The sequence below is a fragment of the Xenopus laevis genome, chromosome 3L, assembly GCF_017654675.1.
Source record: "Xenopus laevis strain J_2021 chromosome 3L, Xenopus_laevis_v10.1, whole genome shotgun sequence".
In the NCBI taxonomy this organism is placed as follows: Eukaryota; Metazoa; Chordata; class Amphibia; order Anura; family Pipidae; genus Xenopus; species Xenopus laevis.
In genome coordinates, this window is record NC_054375.1 from 135,559,125 (window position 1) to 135,584,979 (window position 25,855).

General features: G+C 40.6%; 1 protein-coding gene across 1 annotated transcript in view; it reads right to left on the reverse strand.

The window, feature by feature from the left end:
- Window positions 1-277: 277 nt before the first annotated feature.
- Window positions 278-25,855, reverse strand: part of adam28.2.L (ADAM metallopeptidase domain 28, gene 2 L homeolog) — a 29,956-nt gene continuing 4,378 nt past the window's right edge. The window contains exons 3-25 of the mRNA XM_041585590.1: window positions 21,435-21,517; window positions 21,160-21,236; window positions 19,680-19,758; window positions 19,494-19,570; window positions 19,182-19,365; window positions 18,060-18,122; window positions 16,802-16,873; window positions 16,036-16,205; window positions 15,497-15,581; window positions 14,169-14,299; window positions 13,667-13,844; window positions 12,647-12,736; window positions 11,695-11,890; window positions 11,341-11,443; window positions 10,680-10,821; window positions 8,055-8,135; window positions 6,656-6,731; window positions 6,213-6,318; window positions 5,433-5,529; window positions 4,903-4,971; window positions 3,818-3,865; window positions 2,946-3,011; window positions 278-549 (exon numbers count right to left, since the gene is read on the reverse strand). Of these exons, the coding sequence (XP_041441524.1) occupies window positions 454-549; window positions 2,946-3,011; window positions 3,818-3,865; window positions 4,903-4,971; window positions 5,433-5,529; window positions 6,213-6,318; window positions 6,656-6,731; window positions 8,055-8,135; window positions 10,680-10,821; window positions 11,341-11,443; window positions 11,695-11,890; window positions 12,647-12,736; window positions 13,667-13,844; window positions 14,169-14,299; window positions 15,497-15,581; window positions 16,036-16,205; window positions 16,802-16,873; window positions 18,060-18,122; window positions 19,182-19,365; window positions 19,494-19,570; window positions 19,680-19,758; window positions 21,160-21,236; window positions 21,435-21,517 (2,369 nt within the window). The 3' untranslated portion in view covers window positions 278-453. The remainder of the gene's footprint in view (window positions 550-2,945; window positions 3,012-3,817; window positions 3,866-4,902; window positions 4,972-5,432; window positions 5,530-6,212; window positions 6,319-6,655; window positions 6,732-8,054; window positions 8,136-10,679; window positions 10,822-11,340; window positions 11,444-11,694; window positions 11,891-12,646; window positions 12,737-13,666; window positions 13,845-14,168; window positions 14,300-15,496; window positions 15,582-16,035; window positions 16,206-16,801; window positions 16,874-18,059; window positions 18,123-19,181; window positions 19,366-19,493; window positions 19,571-19,679; window positions 19,759-21,159; window positions 21,237-21,434; window positions 21,518-25,855) is intronic.

The window sequence follows — 25,855 nt, forward strand, 5'->3', positions numbered from 1 at the left end:
GGGGCAGACTAAAGGCAATTCCTAAATTGTCCCAGGACTCAAATGTTGGGAGGCATGAATTTGTCTTTCCCTTTCTCCTTTCACCAGTGTGAACAACAAACTCATAACTCATAATATACAGGGGTAAATTTTTCCAGCTACTAAATGAGGCCCAACATTGTGTCTGTGTGCTACAGTATATGTCTTTGTGACTATTAGTCTTTTCCCATGTGTGTTAGGAGATGAACTGCATGGGACAAGATTCATAGACTTTTTATGCAGCTTTTTTGGCCATTCTGGAAATGTGTAGAGTAGGGACAGCTGTCTGGAGAGGGAGAGAGTATTAGCCAGTAATACTTTCTCCATGGGTCAGAGATGTCTACTATAGAGTCTAAAACAGAGGAAGGATGAGCAAGTATTGGTCTGGTTGATGTTTGGAAGTGTTTAAGAAAGAATCAACATGCCGCTCCATATTCATGTCCCTGAGTGGCGTACCTGAGGTGGGACACTGGGAAACACTGGTTTGGTTGTGGGTAAAGGTGGTGGAGCATTGACGGGTCTCTGAAATGCCTAAAATGAGAAAATATATTTTGGCGAATTAGCATATAGGAAGCAAGTAATTGTTATCAGTGACTTGGTTTTATCTCATTTGTGCTAAAGTTTGCAGTGAGTTATATAACGTAGGACTATTCAACCTGTGTTTCTTATTTTGTTTCCAGCAAACCTCCCCCTGCCCTCATAATTCGGCCTTAGTGGGTGCAGGATGGTGTTGCAGCATTGGACTGGAGCACTGGGAGACCACGAGGTGCGACACCAAGGACATCCTGGCAGCCACGACTTCCAAAGGCCGACCCTGTAGTTTTCTACAACTGGTATCTCATAGTCAGATCCCATTCCAAGATTCTATCCCCTTAATGCTACACTAAGCATTATATCACCATATTATACCTTCTATCACTCTATTAAATGCACAACTTATCCTACTATACCAACAATGGCAAAACCACAGTTTTGTCCCATTCCACAGCTACTATTGCCACTATGCCTACTTTACCTTCTTTACACAAACCTACTACTGCCACAATAGGCATTTATCTCTCCCAACTACACCTGCTACTTCACAGCCACAGTCCCTTCCCAGAGACTATTATCCCTCTGTTACTTTAGGCACCATCTCTCCCTACTATACCTGCTATCCCACAGTCACACTCCCTTCCCAGAGACTATTATCCCACTGTTACTATAGGCAACATCTCTACCTACTATACCTGCTATCCCACAGTCACACTCCCTTCCCAGAGACTATTATCCCACTGTTACTATAGGCACCATCTCTCCCTACTATACCTGCTATCCCACAGTCACACTCCCTTCCCAGAGACTATTATCCCACTGTTACTATAGGCACCATCTCTCCCTACTATACCTGCTATTCCACAGCCACACTCCCTTCCCAGAGACTATTATTCCACTGTTACTATAGGCACCATCTCTCCCTACTATACCTGCTATTCCACAGCCACACTCCCTTCCCAGAGACTATTAGCCTACTGTTACTATAGGCACCATCTCTCCCTACTATACCTGCTACTTCACAGCCACAGTCCCTTCCCAGAGACTATTATCCACTGTTACTATAGGCACAATCTCTCCCTACTATACCTGCTATCCCACAGTCACACTCCCTTCCCAGAGACTATTATCCACTGTTACTATAGGCACCATCTCTCCCTACTATACCTGCTATCCCACAGTCACAGTACCTTCCCAGAGACTATTATCCCACTGTTACTATAGACACCATCTCTCCCTACTATACCTGCTATCCCACAGTCACACTCCCTTCCCAGAGACTATTACCCCACTGTTACTATAGACACCATCTCTCCCTACTATACCTGCTATCCCACAGTCACACTCCCTTCCCAGAGACTATTACCCCACTGTTACTATAGACACCATCTCTCCCTACTATACCTGCTATCCCACAGTCACACTCCCTTCCCAGAGACTATTATCCCACTGTTACTATAGGCACCATCTCTACCTACTATACCTGCTATCCCACAGTCACACTCCCTTCCCAGAGACTATTATCCCACTGTTACTATAGGCACCATCTCTCCCTACTATACCTGCTATCCCACAGTCACACTCCCTTCCCAGAGACTATTATCCCACTGTTACTATAGGCACCATCTCTCCCTACTATACCTGCTATTCCACAGCCACACTCCCTTCCCAGAGACTATTATTCCACTGTTACTATAGGCACCATCTCTCCCTACTATACCTGCTATTCCACAGCCACACTCCCTTCCCAGAGACTATTAGCCTACTGTTACTATAGGCACCATCTCTCCCTACTATACCTGCTACTTCACAGCCACAGTCCCTTCCCAGAGACTATTATCCACTGTTACTATAGGCACAATCTCTCCCTACTATACCTGCTATCCCACAGTCACACTCCCTTCCCAGAGACTATTATCCACTGTTACTATAGGCACCATCTCTCCCTACTATACCTGCTATCCCACAGTCACAGTACCTTCCCAGAGACTATTATCCCACTGTTACTATAGACACTATCTCTCCCTACTATACCTGCTATCCCACAGTCACAGTACCTTCCCAGAGACTATTATCCCACTGTTACTATAGACACCATCTCTCCCTACTATACCTGCTATCCCACAGTCACACTCCCTTCCCAGAGACTATTACCCCACTGTTACTATAGACACCATCTCTCCCTACTATACCTGCTATCCCACAGTCACACTCCCTTCCCAGAGACTATTACCCCACTGTTACTATAGACACCATCTCAACCTACTATACCCACAGCCAATGTATACTTTTAAAGTTGGGCAAAGTTGGGACATTTTTTGACTGCTCTCTGTATTGTCCTAAAACCAGCCCTAAACCATCTCTTAGTAGATCTCACATTACTGATTGCATACCTGGGATTTGGCTGGAGGGTATCGTGGCTTGTTGGTAGGATATGGTGGTGGAACATTCATGGTTCTCTGAAAAAAACAAACATGTATAACCATACGTACGAAGATAATAAACACGGATTCCCAGAAATATTTACTTTTCTTTCAGACAGCAAATTTGTGCAGTTTTAGAGTTTACATTAGTAGTTTTGAATTAGCCTAGAAAATTAGACAGGTTTGGAGCATCTACAAATTTTACTTATGAGACCATCTCTCCCTACTATACCTGCTATCCCACAGCCACAGTCCCTTCCCAGAGACTATTATCTCACTGTTACTATAGACACCATCTCTCCCTACTATACCTGCTATCTCACAGCCAATGTACACTTTTAAAGTTGGGACATTCTTTGACTGCTATCTGTATTGTCCTTTCAGACAGCAAATTTGTGCCATTTTAGAGATTACATTAGTAGTTTTGAATTAGTCTAGAAAATTAGTTCAGAAGATTCAGATGCACCCACTGGCCAAAATTAAACTCTATGAACTAAAATCCATTGAATTCAACTTTATATGGAATGTAAGCTTTATGTGGAAAGAATGCTATTGACATTAGTTGGGTTGTCTAGATCTTGCCCTTATTTAACCTATCCCGGCAATACTGCTTGTTTCAGAAGTGCTAATGAAGTATCCTAACCCCCTCCCAACAAAACCATGAACTTAAGACACAACATATTCACCCAGGCTACACCTTAGTAACACCAGCAAGGTCCACACACTTCCACTTTTTGAGCCCTGAGACTGTCACAGCTAAACAGGGACACTAGGGAGGTATGCAGTCGTTCCTGAGCTGAGGACATACTTGTTTATATACCGGATAACGATGTCATACTTACCAATGGATAGCCCACTTGGGTTGGAGGCCAGGATCTGTCTGTTGGTGGCTGTGAAGAAGAAGATAGTAACTTAGACAGATACAAGATTCAAACTTGAGTGAGGATAAGTCAGAAAACTGGTCAAAATATCTAAGAAGGACATTTACTGGGTTCTAAATTGAAGTTGGTGGCATTGGTCTGAAGCCTAAATCATGTGTAGCACTATCTACACTAAAGAAGCTCTCTCTCTTTTTCCTTATATCTTTCCATTCAATGACTGAATAAAGACATATCCATGCCATCTACATGACCTGTATGAGCTTATATTCCTTATTTATATAACACATATATATCATGTGGCATAGCTATAGAGGAGCAGACCCCGCAGTCACAGGAGGGCCCGGGAAATTGGGGGACTGCTTCCTCTATAGCTAATGAGAACTCCGCCCTTTCCCAGCCGCTCTCTTACCTGCAGCTGGGAGGCAGAGTGCATGGGGTACATAGTGGGCGGAGTCCAGGTGGGAAGTGGGAGGGGAGTGGGAGGGATACGGGCTGGAAGTGGGCAGAGTCTGGGAGTGGCCAGGAGGATGGGGATCGGAGTGTGCTGGGCTCTTCTGAAGATTTTTTGCAGGGGGGCCCGGTGCACTCTAGTTACGACACTATATATATATTTATATACTGACAGACATTATTACTCTCACAAACAGGAAATACCTAATACAGCCTAAGTAAAATTTCCTAAAAAGGATGGTATTTTTAACATTATTTAATCGGAGGAAAGTTCTTTTGGCTTCATGGGAGTTATGTAATAAAATCACTAAGTTTGCCCAGGAGCAGTAACCCATAGCAACCAATCAGAGGGTAGCATTTAATGGTCACCTGCTTAAAAGCCAACATCTTATTGGTTGCTCTGGGTTACTGCTCCTGGGCAAACTTAGCGGCTTTTATTACATACAGGGGGCTGTCTTTGTTCATTAGAAAAGTTACAGGCTTTTGCAGCAAATATCTAATGCACTAGAAGTACTTACTAACTGAGTCTATATAATTATGTGACAGGGTTAAAAACTAGAATTATATTATAAGTGCATATTATTGTTGAGACTTACATGTGAGACCAAAGGTTTTTGAGACTGTGCTGGAGGTTTTGGTGGAGTGCGAGGAACTCTGGAATCAAGCTATGGGCCGAAGAAGAGACAGGTTGACAAATAACATCCGTTACCATTAAGTCAAATCAACGCAAATCTCCCCGAACTGCCTTCCCCGTGCCTGTCACCTGCTATAATGACAAAACGCCAGCGTCAATGCACTCGCGGCACTTTGATTTCCGAAGTTGCTTGAAGTTGCCTCACAAGGCGACTTCGGAAATTGAAGCACCCCGAATCCGTCCATGTGCTTGCTCCCTTATCCAGTTATAGTCATAGATACACAAGCTTTCAAAATGTTGGGATATTATTTGTCATAGTATAGGTTTTAAATACACATATGAAATAAAAACCTCAACAGTAGCAAAAAAAATCCCCTCTCCGTTTCTGTATTTCTTCTCTCCCTTATAGACTGTAAGCTTTGTAATATAATAAAGGCTATACTTAATGGCAGGGTTCTTAAATGTGATTGGCCTTGATCAGGCAACACTTACCTGTGGTGTGGCTGCACTTGAGCCGGTGGGTCCCCATGGTTTCTCTCCAATATTGAATGCAGGATTTACAGCACCAGTGATTACAGTATTAGAAGACCTGAGTTGTAGGACAAGAAATATCTGTATTATTATACATCATCCTATCTCTCCACATCTAATGTACGCCTTCTCCCGTTTGTTGGCCTCATACAGTTATCACACTTTGCTTTAAACAAGGGCTGTTTACTGTAACCCTACTTACAGTAAAGTCTAGTGCCTTCTTATTTAAAGGAACAGTAACATTAAAAAATAAAAGTGTACTAAAGTAATGAAAATATAATGTAGCGTTGCCCTGCACTGGTAAAACTGATGTGTCTACTTCAGAAACACTACTATAGTTCATATAAACAAGCTGCTGTGTAGCAATGGCGGAAATTGAAAAAAGGCTATATGGCACAGGATAAATAGTGGATAATACATAACATTATATTCTACAGAGTTTCTGCTTTCTGCTGTGTAACCTGAGCCTTTTCTCCTCTGAATGGCTGCCCCCATTGCTACACAGCAGCTTATTTATATAAACTATAGTAGTGTTTCTGAAGCAAATACCAGTTTTACCAGTGCAGGGCAACACTGCATTATATTTTTATTACTTTCAAACACTGTTACTGATCCTTAAAGTCATTTTCACATGGCCCACCTTCTTCCCATTTCTCCTTATTTTATACAACCATTAATTTTTCTTGCCCTGCCTCCTGTCTAACCCTTCTCTTCCAGTCTCCCGTATATTTTTTCTTTTACCTCTGTTTTCGGCGTGAGGACCATTTGGACCATATGACAAACAGGACGAAAATAATGATCACACAGAGAACGGCCACCACAACAACCACCACAACAAGGATCGTATCTGCAAAGAGACAGGGGAACATTAGAGCAATTCATTTTCAACATGTTTCTGGTTTAGAACTTTTAAACAAAATTATGAGACCCCTGTTCATGTCAGTTGCTCATCACGTAGAGCAGAAAGACCACTTGTCATTCTAACCTTAAAGTCCTTGGCCAGGCAAGGTCCTTTTTTATGGAAACTACATTATATAAAGTTATGAGGTAACCTCATATTTTTGTCAGAGATGTCTACTGTGTAGCCATCAAACTCTTGTTGGACCATACAACCTATGGACAGATGAAGGCAGTTGGGGTATTGGGAGTTTTATGCATTTTGTTTTTTCTCCCAGTCAACTTACTGGTTGAGGTGTATGTTCCACAGTCTGGGAGAGCCCAGCCTTCCTCACACTGACACTGATTCTCATGGTCGCAGACCTGGAGGAGAACAAGTGGAAACCATTAATGTACAATATGGAGCAAACCCAAAGAGAGCCAGATTAGACTGTTTCCTATAACTGTACATCATTTGTACTTTTATCAAATTCATAATCTTACAAAGATGTGGGTTTAGACTATGTACAGAAAGAATATGACTCTTGGCTTAAAGGTTTTAGGGGAGCTCCACCTATGCAACCGCAAGGAATGCTGAATTTGAGGGGGAAGGGGTGCCAAACAGCTGGGTCAGAGTTGGTGTAATGGAGAATGGGCCAGGGAGTGTAATTAAAGAATGGAGCACTAACGATGAGTAGGTTGACTGTGGGTAATAAAGGTTCATGGTGTTATTACATCTTACAAGCAATCAATTATGTAATAATATGCTATACATAAAATCAGTGGTCCCCAACCAAAGGCTCTTGAGCAAAATGTTGCTCACTAACCCCTTGGATGTTGCTCCCAGTGACCTTAAAGCAGGTGCTTATTTTTGATTTCTTGCTTGAAGGCAAGTTTTGGAGGTATAAAAACAAGGTGTCCTGCCAAACAGAGACTCCTATAGGCTGCCAGTCCACATAGGGGTGAACAGTGGTCAACCCCAGTCCATTATTGGTAGCCCCAGGAACTTTTTTTATGCTTGTGTTGCTCTTCAACTCTTTTTTACAATTGAATGTGGCTCATGGGTAAAAAAGGTTGGGGATTCCTGCACAAAATGATGTGGCCAAAAATATATGGGTTTTATTATCTAAAAGCTCTAAAATACAAGAAGACCATTTCTATAAATCTCTGTTTTAAAAAAGTTTTATTTGGGAGTGATTTGCATTGTTTGGGGCTTTGATAAGACAGTATATAGATCACCTTGAAACAAACTCAGGCCCAGGCATCAACTAATTCATTAGGGTAATGTTGCTCCAGTACTGGATATTAAAAAGCTAATTCCCTTTCCCTTAAAATTGGAACATCAAATAAAGTCTCAAAAGTAGTGGATCATAATCACCCTAATGATAGTTAGTTGACATATCTGCAGTCCAGCTTTTTCATTGGTTGATTAGGCTTGAGTTTGCCAATAAAATAACAAAATATTGAAAGCTAGGATGGTTGTGGGTTATAAACAGGTTTATTAAGTTTGGGTGTAGGTTCTGTTTACACCAATTAAGGGCTGTGATTGACCACTTTGACTATGAATATCGAAAGGAAACGATATCCAGAAAATCTCTCTGTGGCCCTGAACATTTTGTAGTTATTAAGCCAGTAACATGAGTTTTTTTACAGGTAAGACTGTGACGGGTTATCACAGTGTATCATGTATCAGGCCACTGATCTTACCGCATGTTTTGGACATTTGGAGGCACAGTCTGATGTCCCAAAAGCTCTTTCAATGTTTGTACATTTTCCTCTGAAGCAGACCTGGAGGGACAATGATAAAAATTTTAAGATTTTGAAATTAAAATATTATTTTCCTGCTTTTTCGGCAGCAGGGTAGGGTGTGAGAGATTGGCCACAATAGGCAGTACAACCATGAACTTGAAGTTTATAGCAAAGTATAAAAAAATGTATTAAGTAGAGGGCTTTTTTGCAACGAGGGCCAGATTTGGTGAGGTGAAAATATGTGGGGGCCGACCATTCCGCCTGACATTCTTTGAACCATTAACATCATTTAAACAAGGAATCGCATATACGTAGCAGTAATATTTGGGCACATTAGTGAAATGATCTGCCACTTGGTCTATACTGCTGCCTGTGAGCTGAAGGTGTTAAGCTTGATAAAGGGCCAGGTGGGCCCGAAACGTTGCCTAATTGTATGATGTGGGCTTAATACATTTTTGGTGCACTTTTGCATCTTAAACACAGAGTGCTGCTGGTTCCTTTTTACATATTGTTATGACCCAGCGACAGGAGTGGGTCCTCCAGTCCAGCACCTGACACTACAAGAAGTGTGTATCAGTGAGGTGAGCGCTCCACGTTAACAGGTACGTACTGGCACGTAGTGACGCGCTGCTCTCAAAGACTTCTTTAGTTTACTGTACTGGCACGTCAGTATGTCTCTTGACACCTTTAGCCCTAAAGAAGTATATGAGAGCGGTGCGTCACTACAGACTAGTAAGTAGTGATGGGCGAATTTGCGAAACGGCGAAAAATTCGCGAAACGGCGCCGGCGTCTCGTTTTTGACGCCGGCGCCCGTTTTTGACGCCGGCGCCCGTTTTTTCTACGCCGGGCGTTTCGCGAATTTATTCGCTCGGCGCGAATCGTGCAAATTCGCCGCGAATTCGCGCCTGGCGAATAAATTCGCCGATCACTACTAGTAAGTGTCTATTACTAACACCTTCAGCACACAGGCAGCAGTATAGACCAAAAGGTAGATCATTTCACTAATGTGCCCAAATATTACTGCTACGCGATTCCCAATAACCAGGCTGAGACTGCTTACCTAGAACCATGTTGGAAATACATTTTACCTGTGTGTATAATATGTACTGCGATAATGAATAGCTTCTGAGGAACAATTGTAATCACAAGAAAAATAGTGTTTTCTCATTCTCATGTTTTTTTTTCTTCTGGGGTATTTATCATTTATTTATTTTCTTGCACATAAAATGGCTGAGAAATTGCATAGGGCTCATATACACTTTAATGGCAAAGCATCGAAACTCTTGGAAACTACTGAGGGATTTGGAACGATGGAAAGATTTAGATTCAAACAATGGCTCTCGATAGCTGACCTGTCGGAAAAAAGTCAGTGAAAAGAGGAGCTATATATTGGTAAACGTTTAAAAATTGTCCACCTGCTGGAGAAACCCCATTTTGGGTATAGGGGTTGTTCACCTTCAAACACCTAGTTGTTTTCAGATAGTTCACCCGAAATACATTTTTCCAATTACTTTCTATTTTCTATTTGTGTTTTGCTAATATTCAGTTATAAAGTGTCATGTTTCACCTTCTAAAGCAGCTCTGGGAGGGGGGGGTCGCCGACCCTGTAAACTGTTCTAAATTGATACATTTAGTTGATACATTTCTTATCTTTGTCCCTGCTGAGCAGAATGCCTGAGTTTCATTAAAGGCAGCTGTTAGAATTGATACAATAGTTGCTAATACTCCAGAGATGCTGCTGAGAAATGTATCAACTAGGGGGCCCATTTACTTAGCTCGAGTGAAGGAATAGAGAGAAAAAAACTTCAAATTTCAATTTTTTTTTGGCTACTTCGACCATCGAATGGGCTACTTCGACCTTCGACTACGACTTCGACTTCGAATCGAACGTTTCAAACTAAAAATCGTTCGACTATTTGACCATTCGATAGTCGAAGTACTGTCTCTTTAAGAAAAAACCCCGACCCCCTAGTTCGCCACCTAAAAGCTACCGAAGTCAATGTTAGCCATGGGGAAGGTCCCCATAGGCTTTCTAAGTTTTTTTTGGTCGAACAAAAATCGTTCGATCAATGGATTAAAATCCTTAGAATCTAACGATTCAAAGGATTTAATCGTTCGATCGAACGAATAGCGCTAAATCCTTCGAGTTCGATATTTGAAGTCGAAGGATTTAACTTCGACAGTCGAATATCGAGGGTTAATTAACCCTCGATATTCAACCTTAAGTAAATTTGCCCCTAAATGTTGCAAAATTATAACAGTTTAGAGTCTGCACCTGAATTACTGAGCTGCCAGACTCAAACACCAGAGACACGAACGTTCAACTTTACACTTAGATTTTGAAAAAAACGGTAGAAAATAAATAATGGAAAGTATTTGAAAAAAGTCTTTATTTCTGAAAACAATTGAACTGAAAAAAGTGTTTGAAAGGTGAACAACCCTTTTAAGAATAAGCTAAATATTGGATTCAACTTTGATTACTCAACCCCTAATTTGCTATGTTAAACCAAAAAATAACCCCAGTTTATTACATAGGCTTTATTATGTTATGACTCAATTCGCATGTGTTTTTGCGAACTCACCATGTTCTCGCCACACTTTGTCCCATTCTCGGCTAATAATGTTGGACTCGATGTAGTTTTGCATGCTCTGATAGTGTAAGGAACACCTGAAATGGGACTAGAGGAGCCTCCAGAGCAGTGTAACACTCCACACTTGACATCCCTGTAGAAAAAATGGTATTATTGTCCAATTGTCTTCCATTATGCCACAGGCACAATATCTTGCACAAACAATATCTTGTTTATTTGCAGGCTGAAGGCAGGAAGAGAAAAAACAACCAAACCATCCTTATGTCATTATCTGTGGCTAAACAGGAATAAGTGGCGCTAGTTACATATTCTTTGCTCAAGGGCAGGAGGTAAGGACAGACCTCCTTCCACACCCTAAATGCCACTCCATCTATTGGATAGAGCCCTGCCCAATGCAGGCACATCTTTGTACTCTACAATGGAGCCCAGAGGCCTGTAGCATTTCCTAAATGACCCCTAGGACGTTTTATACCTGGGCACTGGGCACGTGGCTATAAATTCCACACAAAATGGAATCCCGTCCTCTAGCCCTATATGATTTTTTTTTATTGTACACACGGAAATATGTTTAAATGTTTAAAGAATATAATCCAGCAAAGCCCGATCATCTGAAACGACACTGTCCACATCCCACTATACAGCTTCTACCTACCTTGGCTTACATGGGACATTGTTGCCCCTGGAATCCTGGCAGTATGCATAGATCAGGCCCCTCAGGTTGTAATTAAAGCATGAGTCGTCTGCAACAACTGAACCTTAAAAGTACAAAGAGTAATAGTAATAACAATACTAAATAAAAATGGTTTTTCCGGTACTCTGGAGTTCTGGGTGAATAGGCTATATTGTGGGTATGAAAGCAGGGCAATAAGTGTCCGAATCTTGCACATTATACCGTGTTTGTAAATGGGCCTTAATATTATCTACTCGAAAGGCTGAATAGGTAATTTACTTAGCCGAAGGCAGTGTTCCTAAAACAGGCAATAGTTATTAATGGTCGGTCACCTACCTTGTCCCCAGAGTTCAGAGCACTGGCCCTGCAGAGTTGGACATGTTCCATTATAGCAGTATCCTTCTCCATTCCTACAGGGGAAACCATTGACTCGGAAGCGGTCAGAGGGACATTCAGCAGACTGTCCATCGCACATTTCTTTTAGGTCACAATCGCCTTTGCTGGCTCTGCACACCATCCCTGCTTTCATCCACTGCCCAAAGACAGAAATGTTTGCAATTTGTCCTTGACATGGTTTTACTACTATGTGACTGGCTGCACCTTAGAGGTGACAGGGCAACTGCTGGTTGCAAGAGGCATTTCTGAGAATCTTCAGCATGAGATATCTGTAGAAATAAGTCATATCAACTGGACTTGCTGTGTTCTATTGTCTGCCATACACATGTTTTGGCAGCTCTCCCTGGAAGGTTTAATAACACCTCAAAGCTTCAATCATGCTCATACAATCAACACCCAACTTCATGACATCCTTGGTGATTATGATAAACAGATTATGCTGATTCCGGGGTATTTATTCAGAAAGATCTTAATTACAAGTCATTCTGAATTGAGAAAGCCAATTGGATGACTAGTGAAACGACTTCAAGAAAAACACAGCAAGTCCAGTTGATTTGATTTATTTCTACAGATATACCATGACCTGGATGAATGAGAATCTTCACAGACGTCCAGCATGAGATAATCCCAAAGCATAACCAAACTGAACCATAATGTTTTCTTCCAATTATAAAGATAAGGGTGGCCCTGCCTAAAAGCTGGACCTCAAAATGGGGCTGAAACAACAATTATCTAATAAGTTCTGATGCAAATCAAGTTCAAGTACAGACCATTTTCTATAGCATTACGGAATGCATACAAGCATTCTGCAGCAAATGAACTGGCCCTGTGCTGCTTGTCATGACTAACTGCCGATGACAAACAGATAATACATGAAAGATCACACCCCTACCTGACATTTCTCACAGCATTGCCCTTCAGTGCACTGAGACCCAGGCTTCAGTTTGCAGGTGAAAGCATCACAGCATGGATTAGTGCATTCCTGCAATTCAAAGACAATTCTTGTTGCATGACGGTGTATAGAGGTATATTAGCTGCCATATCATCATCATCATCATTTATTTATATAGCGCTGTCAAGATACGCAGTGCTTATCTGCCATGGGTAGACGAGAAGGAGGTTGATTTCAAAATATGCTATATGTCGCCTTAAAGCCCCTATTGTGCGACACACAAGGGCGTAACTACAGAGGAAGCAGGTCCTGCGGCTGCAGGGGGGCCCAGGAGGTGTAAGGGGCCCCATGAGGCCCAAACAAAGAGCGATTTCAACATATATTGGTAAAACAGCACCATCTCTGGATATGTTGGGGGCCCCAAAATTAATTTGCTGTGGGGCCCAGTAACATCTAGTTACTCCACTGGCGACACACTTCTTATGTGGTGCCCTAACATGTATCTAGCTCCCCTTGGGATGGGATCCTTACATTAGCATCAGAGTCAGTCTAGGTTGGAACCTTGACAATTATGCAGCCATTGGCACAGCTCCCTTTAAAGTGGGGTCCTAACTCCCCTGAGCACCTTTTGATGTGTGGTCCTTATATTTGCCTTGCTCACTTTTAAGTGGGATTTTGACATTAGCACAGCTCCCTTAGAACTGGGATCGTGACATGCTCACAGTCCTGTTTGGAAGTTGCACAGACACCTCTGGGATGTTACCCTAACATTATTAAGGGCACCTATATTATAAAATACAGTTATGGCAAAGGATTAATTCAGGCAACTCTGGAACCTTGTTAGTAATGTAAGTAGTTTATTTTATGTAAACAATGTGATTTCAGTTACAATTCCCCCCTGGGAGGTTCTAGAACAGATTCTCCTCTGTGTCACTTGGAGGAGATTTACTCAGGGACATTGTATAAAGTAGAGAACATGGTACTACTTAATGAGTAGGCTGTGCTTGATCAATTATTTACCTCAACTGTTCCACAATCACATTCCTCGCCCAACTCAGTGAATTTATTCCCACACAAAGGAGGAGTCTGGATCTCTGTTTTCTGGGGCATATCCTTCATACACATTGGCATTTTTTTCAAAATAAAATCCTGGTAGTTCTGGTGACTGCACAGACTGAACTCATGTGGGGTGTTTAAACTGTATGAAGAAGGAGTGAGACAAAAACATGAAACCTGGGAGGAGGCAAAGTAGCAGATAATAAAAATTGGGGAAATGTTTAGCATTTTGGCTGGATGTAGGGGAGATCAAGGGTAAATGCAGACACATATCATTAATCTACAACTTCTAACATCCCAGATTTTGTCTACTGCTCAGTTTCTGAGACTTCTCTTTAGCGGAGTATTTGGTATTTGGCTGAATCCAAAAGTTATGGATTCAGTGCATCTCAAGTTTTATGACAATATTCTCAGAGAGGAAATAATTAGAGTCAGAGAGACTTTTATATGAGATTTATGAAGGCACCTGAGAGAAGGTTTCATGATACAGGGCCCAGATGAGCAAGTACAGTGAGATTCATCGTGATTAATTCCCAGATTGTGTCCCATCTCATGTGCTACAACGGCTCCTACAGCAATAGACTGTCTGCTGTGATCCTGTAGGGGAATAAAGAGAAACATGAGTGTTACATAAGGAATCCCAAACCCAGAACAAACCCCAAGGTCACAGCCTCAGTTCACACTTCTGCTTTCACTTTGGGAGGAGCCCTCCGCTACTCAGATGCCACCAATTCTTAAAGCGAGAGGACCAAGGGGAGAGTTCTGGGCAGACACGGGAGGCAAACGTTACCAGGAGGAATGGGATACAATGAATGTGGTTGTGGGACAAGCCCGGTCAATACCAAAATGGCAGAGCAGCACCAAATCAGGAGACAAGAGAGTATTTGAGGTCACAGGCCAGGTAAAACACAACAATAGCAAAGTACAAAATCGTGATCCAAGAGAGTAGTCAATAAATGGTCAGGGCAGGCAGCAAACTAGGAACGGTCAGGGACAGGCAAGTGGTTAACAGGTTAATGAAGGCTGTTATAATTAAAGTTGTAATTGAAGGGTGCATATGTTAATTACCTAGGTTTAAAACATGTCACTAAGTGTGAATCTGCATGTCTGACAAAGGGGTACGCCCCTGAAACGTTACATCACTTGACTAATAAAATTGCAGGGGATTTCCCCGCTACACCTGCCTAAGTGTTTGGCTAAACCTTATTGTACTAATTGGGAGAGGTGCTGACCCCTCCAACCAAATACAGGGAGAGACTGAATTGGAGAAGCTGGGGGAACAGGAAGCTCTATTGACAGGGACATGCAGGATCAGGAACAGGTAAGACGAAATAGCACCCAGGAGCTATGAAAATAGACCTATGTTGGGCAATGAGTAGTAAGTCAAGGGCCCTTTAAATATTTGAATTTCGGTCCTCGCACAATGATGGCATGCACTGGCACCGGAGAATATGGGATGCACGTGCATTTTGGCGTCCCCACAGGGAGCACTGTGGCCGCACCACCGGAACGCCAGTTACCCTTACAATAAGAGAAGTTAGAGAAGAAGGAAGAGTAACAGAGAGAGAAAGAAAGAGATTACAAAGTGCAGCCAGAAAGAGAATGAAGTTGAATTACAGGAGACTTTAAGAGAGAGCACATGGAGTAAGAGATGAAGGATAGACAAGAGCTGACATGCAAGAACAGAGTTATAGGCCTGGAAGTTATAAATCTGATTGGCTGCTGTGAGATGCTAGATCTGCATCAAACTCTGCACCTGGTGGTATCACATTTCTCCAGATGATAGTGGCTTACCTGATTAACTCCAGTAGAATGTGTGGAACTGCACATCGTACCAACATACGCCATACCCAGCGTAGCACTATTAAAGTCAGTGTCCCTACAAGAGAAGTAGATGTCACCTACAGTACATGCGAGTGACAAGCATATTGACTCAGAAGAGATATGTATCATGCTACACACAAGAAATGTAATCTAAGTGTTTGGTGTGATTGATGAACAAGTGGATATATCGCTAATTTTACATGTGGTGGATGCAACTGGTCACATTGCACATCTCATGCCCAAAGTCAAGAGTTGACTGCTTCAAAGGCCACCTTAACAGTATCTTGGGCAATGAAGTCAACCAAATACTTCATAATGGGCAAATAAGACAATCAAGCTCCCATTTACACAATATTGAACACTGGAAATTGGTTATTTTTGGCTCATGGACGGTGGGTCTACCAGTTTACATAACTGAATGAGCCAACATTAGTCCACAATGTATAGTAAGAATAAGAGCCAGACATGCTGGTAGGAGAATCTCGACAAAGGGCCATTAAATGTCTTACGTGATGAACTGAGCGTTGTCATGTGCCTTCCTAGGCAGAAGGTTATCTGTCCTCCATTTAGAGAACTGTCTCAGATTCTGTTTAGCAGAGCTGACCACCGTAAATTTATCATTTCTGTCCCAGACTTCGATCCCCTTCAGAGCCACAAAAATATTCATTTGCTTGTACACCTGTGTGGAAGTAAGGAGAAAGGCAGACCAGTCATTTTGGAATTGCTAATCCTATTGGTAAATTTTATGTAGAATATTTATATATATCCTTTTTATACTATACAACTAGGGATGCACCGAATCCAGTATTCAGTTCAGGATTCGGCCTTTTTCAGCAGGTTTCGGATTCGGCTGAATGTTTGTGCCCGCCCGAACCGGGCAGAACCAATTTCCAGTGTTCAATATTGTGTAGGTGGGAGCTTGATTGTCTTGATTGATCATTGTGAAGTATTTGGTTGACTTCATTGCCCAAGATACATAGCAGTCAACTCTTGACTTTGGGCATGAGACGTCACAAATGATGGATAAAAATGTAGAAACTGTTTATTCAGTAACATTACACTTTTATAAAGGGTAAAACGTTTTTTAAATTGATAAATCTCATAAATTCAGGTTCAGAAAACTTGTATTTGAAAAAATGCTGGGTTTTTTATGGGTTATAGAATTTTCGGCAAAAAATGTAAAATTTGTCTTAAAGAAGTTCAGAATTTCAGACCCTATTAATTAAGCATTGTAAAGCAGTAATTCAGCATTATATTTCTATATGAACTACTCACCACATTGACAAAATTAACAATTTCGAATATCCTTTCTTTAACGTTTTCAATACGGCGGTTATATTTTTTGAACTGCAAGAAAGAACAGTTATAGATGATCAGAGCTCTTACTTTAAGGGGAAATGTGACCTACAGTATGTATTTCCCCACTGGGTAGATACAGTATAATTCTAATCAGTAATATTGCTAGTGTTTACTCTAGTAACCAGACAGTGGTTTGAGTGACAGACTGGAAAATGACTAGCAATAGTCAACTAGGTGTCATTGGTTACTAGTCAGACATGAGATTCAGGGAATAGGTGTAGTGCCATCCAGGTGGAGGAATAACTGGTTAGGGGATTCCCATTGGTGTAGAGATGTCAGGTGTTCCCCCTAGTGTTAAAAATGGTAGGGGGAAGTCATATTTAGTCTATTGGTCTCTGCTCATAGAGGAGGTTGGAGCCATCAGGAGAAGGAAAGGTGCTCTTTACTTGGGGGTGCCAGAAGTTAGGAACCCTCAAGTGATTGTATATACTTACTTCACACCCCGGGCCGGTGCTCCTATCAGCAGAAAACTGCACCAGCCGGGGGTTCTTCCAGCAAGTATCACAGAGCAATCGGCTTCACACGGGTGTGTGCACACAGTAGAGCAAAAAGTCAAACCTTAATGAAGAAGTCGGCTATTTCAGCTACTGTGCATGAGTCTGCCCCAGGAAATTTGAAGAAAAAGGAAGCCTATTGCTCCGTGGTGCTCGCTGGAAGAGCCCCCGGACCGGTGACGTTTTCTCCTGATAGGAGCACCGGCCGGGGTGTGACGTAAGTATATATAGTCACTTGGGGGTGCCTAGCTTTTGGCACCACCAATTAAATATGCCTTTTCTTCTCCTTTAAACAAGTGAGCTGTCAGAAAACAAGAAGATCATGGATAGATAGAAGGGCATTGGAAGAAGGGGGAGTGCTAGTGGTAAGTTTGGTAGAATAAGAGATAGACCAGGTGGTTAGTAGAATATGAGGTTCCACCGAGGGGAGCAGGAGGGTTGCACCTCAACATAATCCCCCAGTGGAGGGAATCAAGTGTGTAGACTCGGAGTAGAGGATAATCCTGAGTTGTGTGTGGCTTTTACTAGTGTAGAGCAGCAACCTGGAATTGTGAGTCCAGTGATCCCCAACCAGTAGTTTGTCAACAACACGTTGCTCTCCAACCCCTTGGATGTTGCTCTCTGGGTCCTCAAAGCAGATGCTTATTTTTGAATTCCTGGCTTGGACATCGGATACTTACCATAGCGTTATCTGCTACCATGTACAGCTGGATGTATTTCTTTGATCTTAAAAATTCCACTTTCTGAATAAAACAAGGGTAAATGCCAGAGTCAGCCATATTGTAGCAAACAAACAAAATGATGCATTTATATGGGCTCAACGGTGTGACAGTGTTTCTCTATTCATTCCCCTAATGGTATAGGCACTCTGCACTGTATGCATCTCAATGTTATTTAGGGATGGGAATAACTTCAGCCTTCTGCATGATTCACCTGGCTCTTGTGCCCACTGCTGCTGTGTCCCATTTAAGGTGAACTGCTGTTTATGGCCTGGTGCTTGAATTACCCTTTGATCTAATAATGTCCTTTATTCTATACTGAGTACCCCTATGGTATTCCAGAAGGTCCTCCAGTATGCTTTGCTACCTCAAGGGACACAGTGTCTATTAATTGGAGCCAGAGAATGCATTTGACTGGATACTATTTGTAGGTCTAAAGCCCATGAGGCTCTCGTAAAAATGGTGCTCATTTAGGATAATTAAGAATTTATAATGCGAGCTGCAAATTAGGTCCTCTACACTAAAAAAAGTTCAGGCCAATATACCATCTTTATTTAATGTCAAATGTAACATAATATGTTTTTTTTTTTTTTTTCAAAAGTCCACCAAATGACTCCAAATTGATTGTAGGAGGTACCCCATAGGCAAAAACACCAAGTCAAGATTTATATGGTGAATAGTCAAATTTGAATTCTTAAAGGGACAGTACATGATACATTTCAGAATTTCTAATTTTTTTTTTAAACTTAAATCGAATTTGGACTATTGCCTGGTCAAATTACACTAAATTAATAATAATAATAATAATTTGAAAATTCAAATTTTCAATTTGACCCTTGATAAATCTGCCCCTAAAAATACACCTACATAGCACTTGACTTTCATACACAGGAAGAGGAATCATGCACCCGATTAAGAGATTTTAAACAAAACAGGTTCTTGCAGCCATACCCCTAGGGGCTAGACAGGTCAGTATTCCACTTAATGGGCTGAAAGAGCTATTCCCCTTATTATAGTGCCACATGTCTAATTCAGCGCCATATTCACACATTCTCTGCATTCTAAGAAAACCCAGCGTCTTACCTCCTCATTGCTGGTGGCAAGAGACGTCTTGCTGAAATTGCCTTCCATGTAGGTGGTATTGGTCACCCCACAAGTCATTGGAGTAGACTCCTGAGCCTGGTAGGGAAACACTGCATGCTCCTCGCTGTCGGTCAGCTTCAGTGGTTCAATCAAGTACCTGCGGCCTTGTGTTTGGATAATCCCACTGCAAGCACATATATGTAGGCTATCATCTTCACACATGAATGGAGCTCAATTTCTTCAACACACAACTTCAATTGAAAAACAACTTGTGCGTTTACTTTGATCTGTTATCATTTGCTCCCATCTCACCTTAATCCATTGCATGTGCTAATGCTGATTAATGAGCTGCTGTCATTCCCCACACCTCCCTGATAATAGCAGTGATCCTGGAGGGGACAAAGTATAAGCAATGTGAGCAAAAATGTAAGAGGCATGTTGAGGCCAACACCCATAGACCTCTTTTCCAAGACTCCCTCTGAGATGGACCCATAATACCTGGATTTCTGGCCTGGTTTCCTTAGGTGTCCCATCTGGCATGTATTGAGTCTCTGCGTAATCTTCTGATATAAGATCTCTGCAGGATCAAATGAAACAGTATTTAAAGTGTGAAACATTAAATGTAACTCTACACCAATGAGAACCCAATGAGAAAATTGCTTTCCATTAGATACATTAAAACCGTTGATTGGGTTCTTGGAGCCTCTGCACTGCATTTACACACACCATCATTGCAGGTAGGCAAGTGATATGTTTGAGGAAGCATTAAAAAGTCAGTCAAATTTAGCCTGACTACACTACAAGTGCAAATGTAGCGTCAAATGCTTGAAGTTGGGGGAATGTACAAGCCAGATTTAAATGTTACTCCACAGTTAGCCATAGCACCCAGAATTTTGCTTTAAAGAAGAAGGAAAGGCATCCTGCACTTAGGGGTGCCAAATGTTAGGCACCCCCAAGTGATTGTATGATGGTAATGACTTACCTGAAACCCCGGGCCGGTGCTCCTATCAGCAGAAAACTGCACTAAAAAGTTTTCTATTTCATTCAACTGCGCATACGTTTGCACCGGGAAATTTGAAGAAAGAAGACACGGGAGGGGATCGGCCCATTCTCATTGATTGGGCATCAATAAGAAAGGCATCAAAGATGCTTCAAGAGAGTTTTGGAGGGAAGTACATAGAACAGACACTCAATCTCCCTAATATTCTATCCCCCAGCCTGTGCCTCCTGGGAGTCTTGGAAACTCTGCCTATGGGCAAATATGCCAAATTCTGCTATTTGCAGCTGTTCTACTTTGCAAAGAAAGCATAACTAACCATCAAAGCAGCTGCTTATTTTTGAATTCTAGGCTTGGAGACAAGTTTTGTTTGCATAAAAACCCAGTGTATTGCCAAACAGAACCTCCTGCAGGCTACCAAATGGCCAATCACAGCCCTTATTTGGTACAACCCAGGAACATTTGTCATGCTTGTCTTGTTCTCCAACACTTTTTACATCTGAATGTTGCTCACTGATAAAAACAATTGGGGACAGCTGGTGTTAAGCAACTGGACTTTTTGGGTTTTCTTGAAAACTTTTCAACACAAATCCAAGTGGCTTCTGGACTCAGAAAAGACCAGTTGCTCTGGACTTAATTCTACTAGATACTGTATTTCATGACCTGGATGAAAAAAATTTGCATTAACAATACATTTGGAAATAATTAAAAAAACTATAAAAAAAAGAAATAATAAAAACCAATTGAAAAGTTGCTTAGAATTGGCCATTATATAACATACTAAAAGTTTACTTTAAGGTGACCCATCCCATTAAATTGTGCCACCAATAAATGCAACATTTGTTTCCATTTTAGCACAACTGCACTTGCAACTGCATTTGTAAATTACCCCTTCTGTATCTGATACCTGTTTGACCATCTCTGTTCCGAAACAAAAACACAGATACACGTTTAAATGCTTTGCACTTATAAGAAACTTACTCTGTCTTCTCCAGCTTCAACACCAGCGGTTCTTCTTCCAGCTGTACCTCATAATGTACTGTGCTTGGATATTTGCTCTGGGGAATAAGAGAGAATAGAAGCAGAAACAGAGAGTAAAAAAACAACATAACAAGTCTTGATACCTTCCTATGACATCATCATTCTGTACACTTGGAAGCTATTCAATACATTAACATGGCAGGAGTTACACACTTTGTTATGTTACTTTATGTTACTATGTTGTTATGTTACTTTAGAATCTGGATGAAAGGTACCTGGGTGTCTCTTTTGTGCTGAAAGTGAAGTTTTCTGGGAAAGACCACTTCATATTTCTGCCCAGGGGGTATCCGATCAAATGCTGGAAGAGAAAATACCATTATTGGCTTGAATAATATTCATAGAGAGACGGGACATAGAGCTCACTAACCATCATAATACTCATAGAGAAACGGGACATTGAGCTCACTAAGCATCGTAATACTCATAGAGAAATGGGACATAGAGCTCTATAACCATCGTAATACTCATAGAGATACGGGACATAGAGCTCACTAAACATCGTAATACTCATAGAGATACAGGACATAGAGCTCACTAACCATAATAATACTCACAGAGAGACAGGACATAGAGCTCACTAACCATCATAATACTTATGGAGAAATGGGACATAGAGTTCACTAACCATCATAATACTCATAGAGAAACGGGACATTGAGCTCACTAACCATTGTAATACTCATAGATAAACAGGACATAGAGCTCACTAACCATCGTAATACTCATAGAGAAATGGGACATAGAGTTCACTAACCATCATAATTCTCATAGAGAAACGGGACATAGAGCTCACTAACCATCGTAATACTCGTAGAGATACAGGACATAGAGCTCACTAACCATCATAATACTCATAGAGAAACGGGACATAGAACTCACTAACCATCATAATTCTCATAGAGAAACGGGACAAAGAGCTCACTAACCATCGTAATACCCGTAGAGAAAGGGAACACAGAGCCACTAGCCATCAAAATACACATAGAGAGACAGAACACTAGCTATAATACTAAAAGAGAAATGGGACAGAACCCACTAGCCATCATGATACTCATAGAGAGATGGGACACTGAACCCACTAGTCATCATAATTCTGATATAGAGACAGGACAGAGAGCCCACTAGCTATTGTAATATTCATGGACACAAAGGCCATTAGCCATAATACTTGACAGAATAGAGAACAGAATCGTTGCTCAGTAATTGATAGGTAACAACTATATCACATACTTTCTTCTTAATTGATGTTGCTGGTTGTTGCTAAATCCAGTAAATGGCACTTGTGTTTCCTTCCAACACATACAATGCAGAAATACATTTTTATTTTGTTCCTTAATTTTACCGGGTTAGAAAAATTAAAGGGACATAGTGCTATGCTTCACACATATATTAAAGTTGTAACTGAAATATATGAGTAAAGTTCATTTTGTTATTTAATTTCATAAAATATCTATCTATAGAAACATACATAAATATATATAGTAGCAGCCTGTATAAAAATAACCTAAATCTGTATTTCAGTCCTGAATGACCCTGTTTGTATGTGGGCGATGTGACCACTGACATCCTTACCACAATTTCCCAATGTCTGTGGCTGATGAGCAGGGGCAGGGCCCATGTGATAATGCCATTTGCATTTTTACAAAAAGTAGAAGGAAGAAATTCACACTAGGGTTTAGCAAATTTACTGCACTTATTTGGACATGTGGGAGTTCTGTTTTCCTGTAGGAGAGTTCTGTTTAACCCATGGGACCCAGATCATGGGGTTATGTATCACATTTATATTACACAGAAGAGCCTTCTTTATAATACTGAGCTATGGAGTTTATACACAGCATATGTACACATATAATAAACCTATTCCTGGGCCACAAGAAACAGAAAAAGCAAGTGAAATGGCATGTGCCAGGGTCTTCCAAGGCTGTATGTTCTAAGGACCCCATGGTCAATCCCGTCTGGTTGGTCAGGAATGAATATGAGGTTGACTGATATCCCCTTCTGGTGTTGCTTCTTCAGATGCAGAAGAAGAGCATATGGGGCTACGTGCCAGTGGAAGGGACTACCATTGGGCCATTGGAGAGTATCTTAAATAAACGGAAGGTAGGATAAATGGCAAGTGACACTAAGGTCCCTAGTAAATCATAAAACAGAGGCCTCCAATTCACAGGTTTCCGTGTCATTAAAAAGCACACTTAAGTACACTTAACGTATAAAAATCCACATAAGGGATAGATCGCTTATCCGGAAAACCCCAGGTCCCGAGCATTCTGGATAACAGGTCCCGTGCCTGTAACTTGACAGTAACTAAGCTGCATGAATCCATACTGGTGGCAAAACAATCCAATTAGGTTTATTCAATGTTTAAATTAGTTAAGGTATGGTGGTCCAAATTATGGAAATATCCCTTACCCATTACACCACTGGTCCCAAGCATTCTGGGTGATAGAGTCTATACCTGTACTGATATTATGAAGTCACTATTACATGGTATAAAATGTCCTGTGTGCTTTTACATACATACATTTCCCTCTAAGGGGCCATTTTATACAAACATTATAGGAATACTGTCATGAATTCCTATTATGGTGTAGTTTTTATTTCTAAATGACACTGCAAATAATTCACTCTACAATATAAAATGTCATTCCTGAACCAGCAAGTGTATTTTTTTATAATTGTAATATTGGTGTGTAGGCGACATCTCAGGTCATTTTGCCTGGTCACGTGCTTTTCAGAAAGAGCCAGCACTTTAGGATGGAACTGGTTTCTGGCAGGCTGTTGTTTCTCCTACTCGTATGAGTCACAGTGGGACTTGGATTTTTACTATTGAGTGCTGTTCTTAGATCTACCAGGCAGCTGTTATCTGGTTACCTTCCCATTGTTCTGATGATGGGCTGATGGGGGAAAGGGAGAGAGGTTGATATCACTCCAACTTGCAGTACAGCAGTAAAGAGTGACTGGAGTTATTAACTGATGCATTTGGAAAAAAACATCACAGTATCCCTTTAATGAATGTATTGATTCAGGAACGATTTACTTGGGCAAAAATCAGTGTCTTTTTCAGCCTCAGCTACTATAAAATTATGTATTTCCCAGCATTATTTGCATTGATGCACTTGCTGGAATCACTGTTTTGCTTTTCCAGTATGGATCAACAGTGCTGAGTTGTTACAATCGGATTTCCTTCTTTATTTGTGGCTGAATCTTGTGGTATGTATTAATTTTAAATTTTAAAGGGGAAATGCACTTGTACATGAAATGATCAGGTTTTCTATAGACAGAAATAATCCACAGACAGCAGAGCCCTACATGAGCCAGAGAAGCATGCTACTTTGCTTCTTCAGGGCAATTGGGGGGAGTAGGAGACAGTATTTAATCAGATTCCCCGTTCCCAGTTAAACCCCACGAGTAAAAACCTTTAATCCTGACAACAATCTGTGAAAGGGATTATTATATTTTCAGATCATTATTTCTTTTTAATACTCTCCAAAGAAGGGAGATGTACTGATTAAAGTATATTTTAAAAGATACATACCCTAATCTGGTTATCCTTCAAGCATTGATCATTTTTAGAATTTCAAATAGGCATAACACAATCTGTAGCCACAGTCTAATGCACCAATGTATTGGGCTCTGAGTGATTATATTCTGTATGATGCCAATTTAACAAGATACACAACACGAGTATCTCTGGAGATCTATCTATCTATCTATCTATCTATCTATCTCTATCTATCTATCTATCTATCTATCTATCTATCTATCATCTATCTATCTATCTATCTATCTATCTATCATCTATCTATCTATCTATCTATCTATCTATCTATCTATCTATCTATCTATCTATCTATCTATCTATCTATCTATCTATCTATCTCTATCTATCATCTATCTATCTATCTATCTATCTATCTATCATCTATCTATCTATCTATCATCTATCTATCTATCTATCTATCTATCTATCTATCTATCTATCTATCTATCTATATCTATTATCTCTCTCTCTCTCTCTCTCTCTCTCTCTCTCTCTCTCTCTCTCTCTATATCTATTATCTCTCTATCTATCGATCTATCTACCATGCATTTTGCTCGCTCTATCTATCTATCTATCTTTTTTTTCCAACTCTTTTTATTTGATTTCTTCATACAGTTGAAGACACAGTATTAAACAGAAATAAGAAATATTAACTTTAAAATAAGTTGCAAAATATATCTGTGAATAATAAAAATAACTATATATATAATAGATAAATAAAAAAAGCAAAATTAAGCAAAAATTACATTCAAAGACAAAAACAAAGATAAGGCTAGATCACATTGGAATTACTTATCCATAGAACAATATAGGATAGAATTGAATTTTTTTTAAAGAATATTTTCCATTTTGTGTCAAACTTTAAGCATTCGTGTATGTTGTCAAAACCTGTAATTCATATATTCATTAGTGTACAGAGCTTTCAATTTCAATACATCATTCAGAGTCGGAATAGAACTAAGAATCTAATTTTTAAATATTACTCTACGAGCTGATGCTAGTATTCATTTTAGATACTTTGAAAAATGAGAAGAGTTCCAGTAGTTAGTTTTACATACCATTGAAAGTAAAATGATATTACTAGTCTCACCTAAA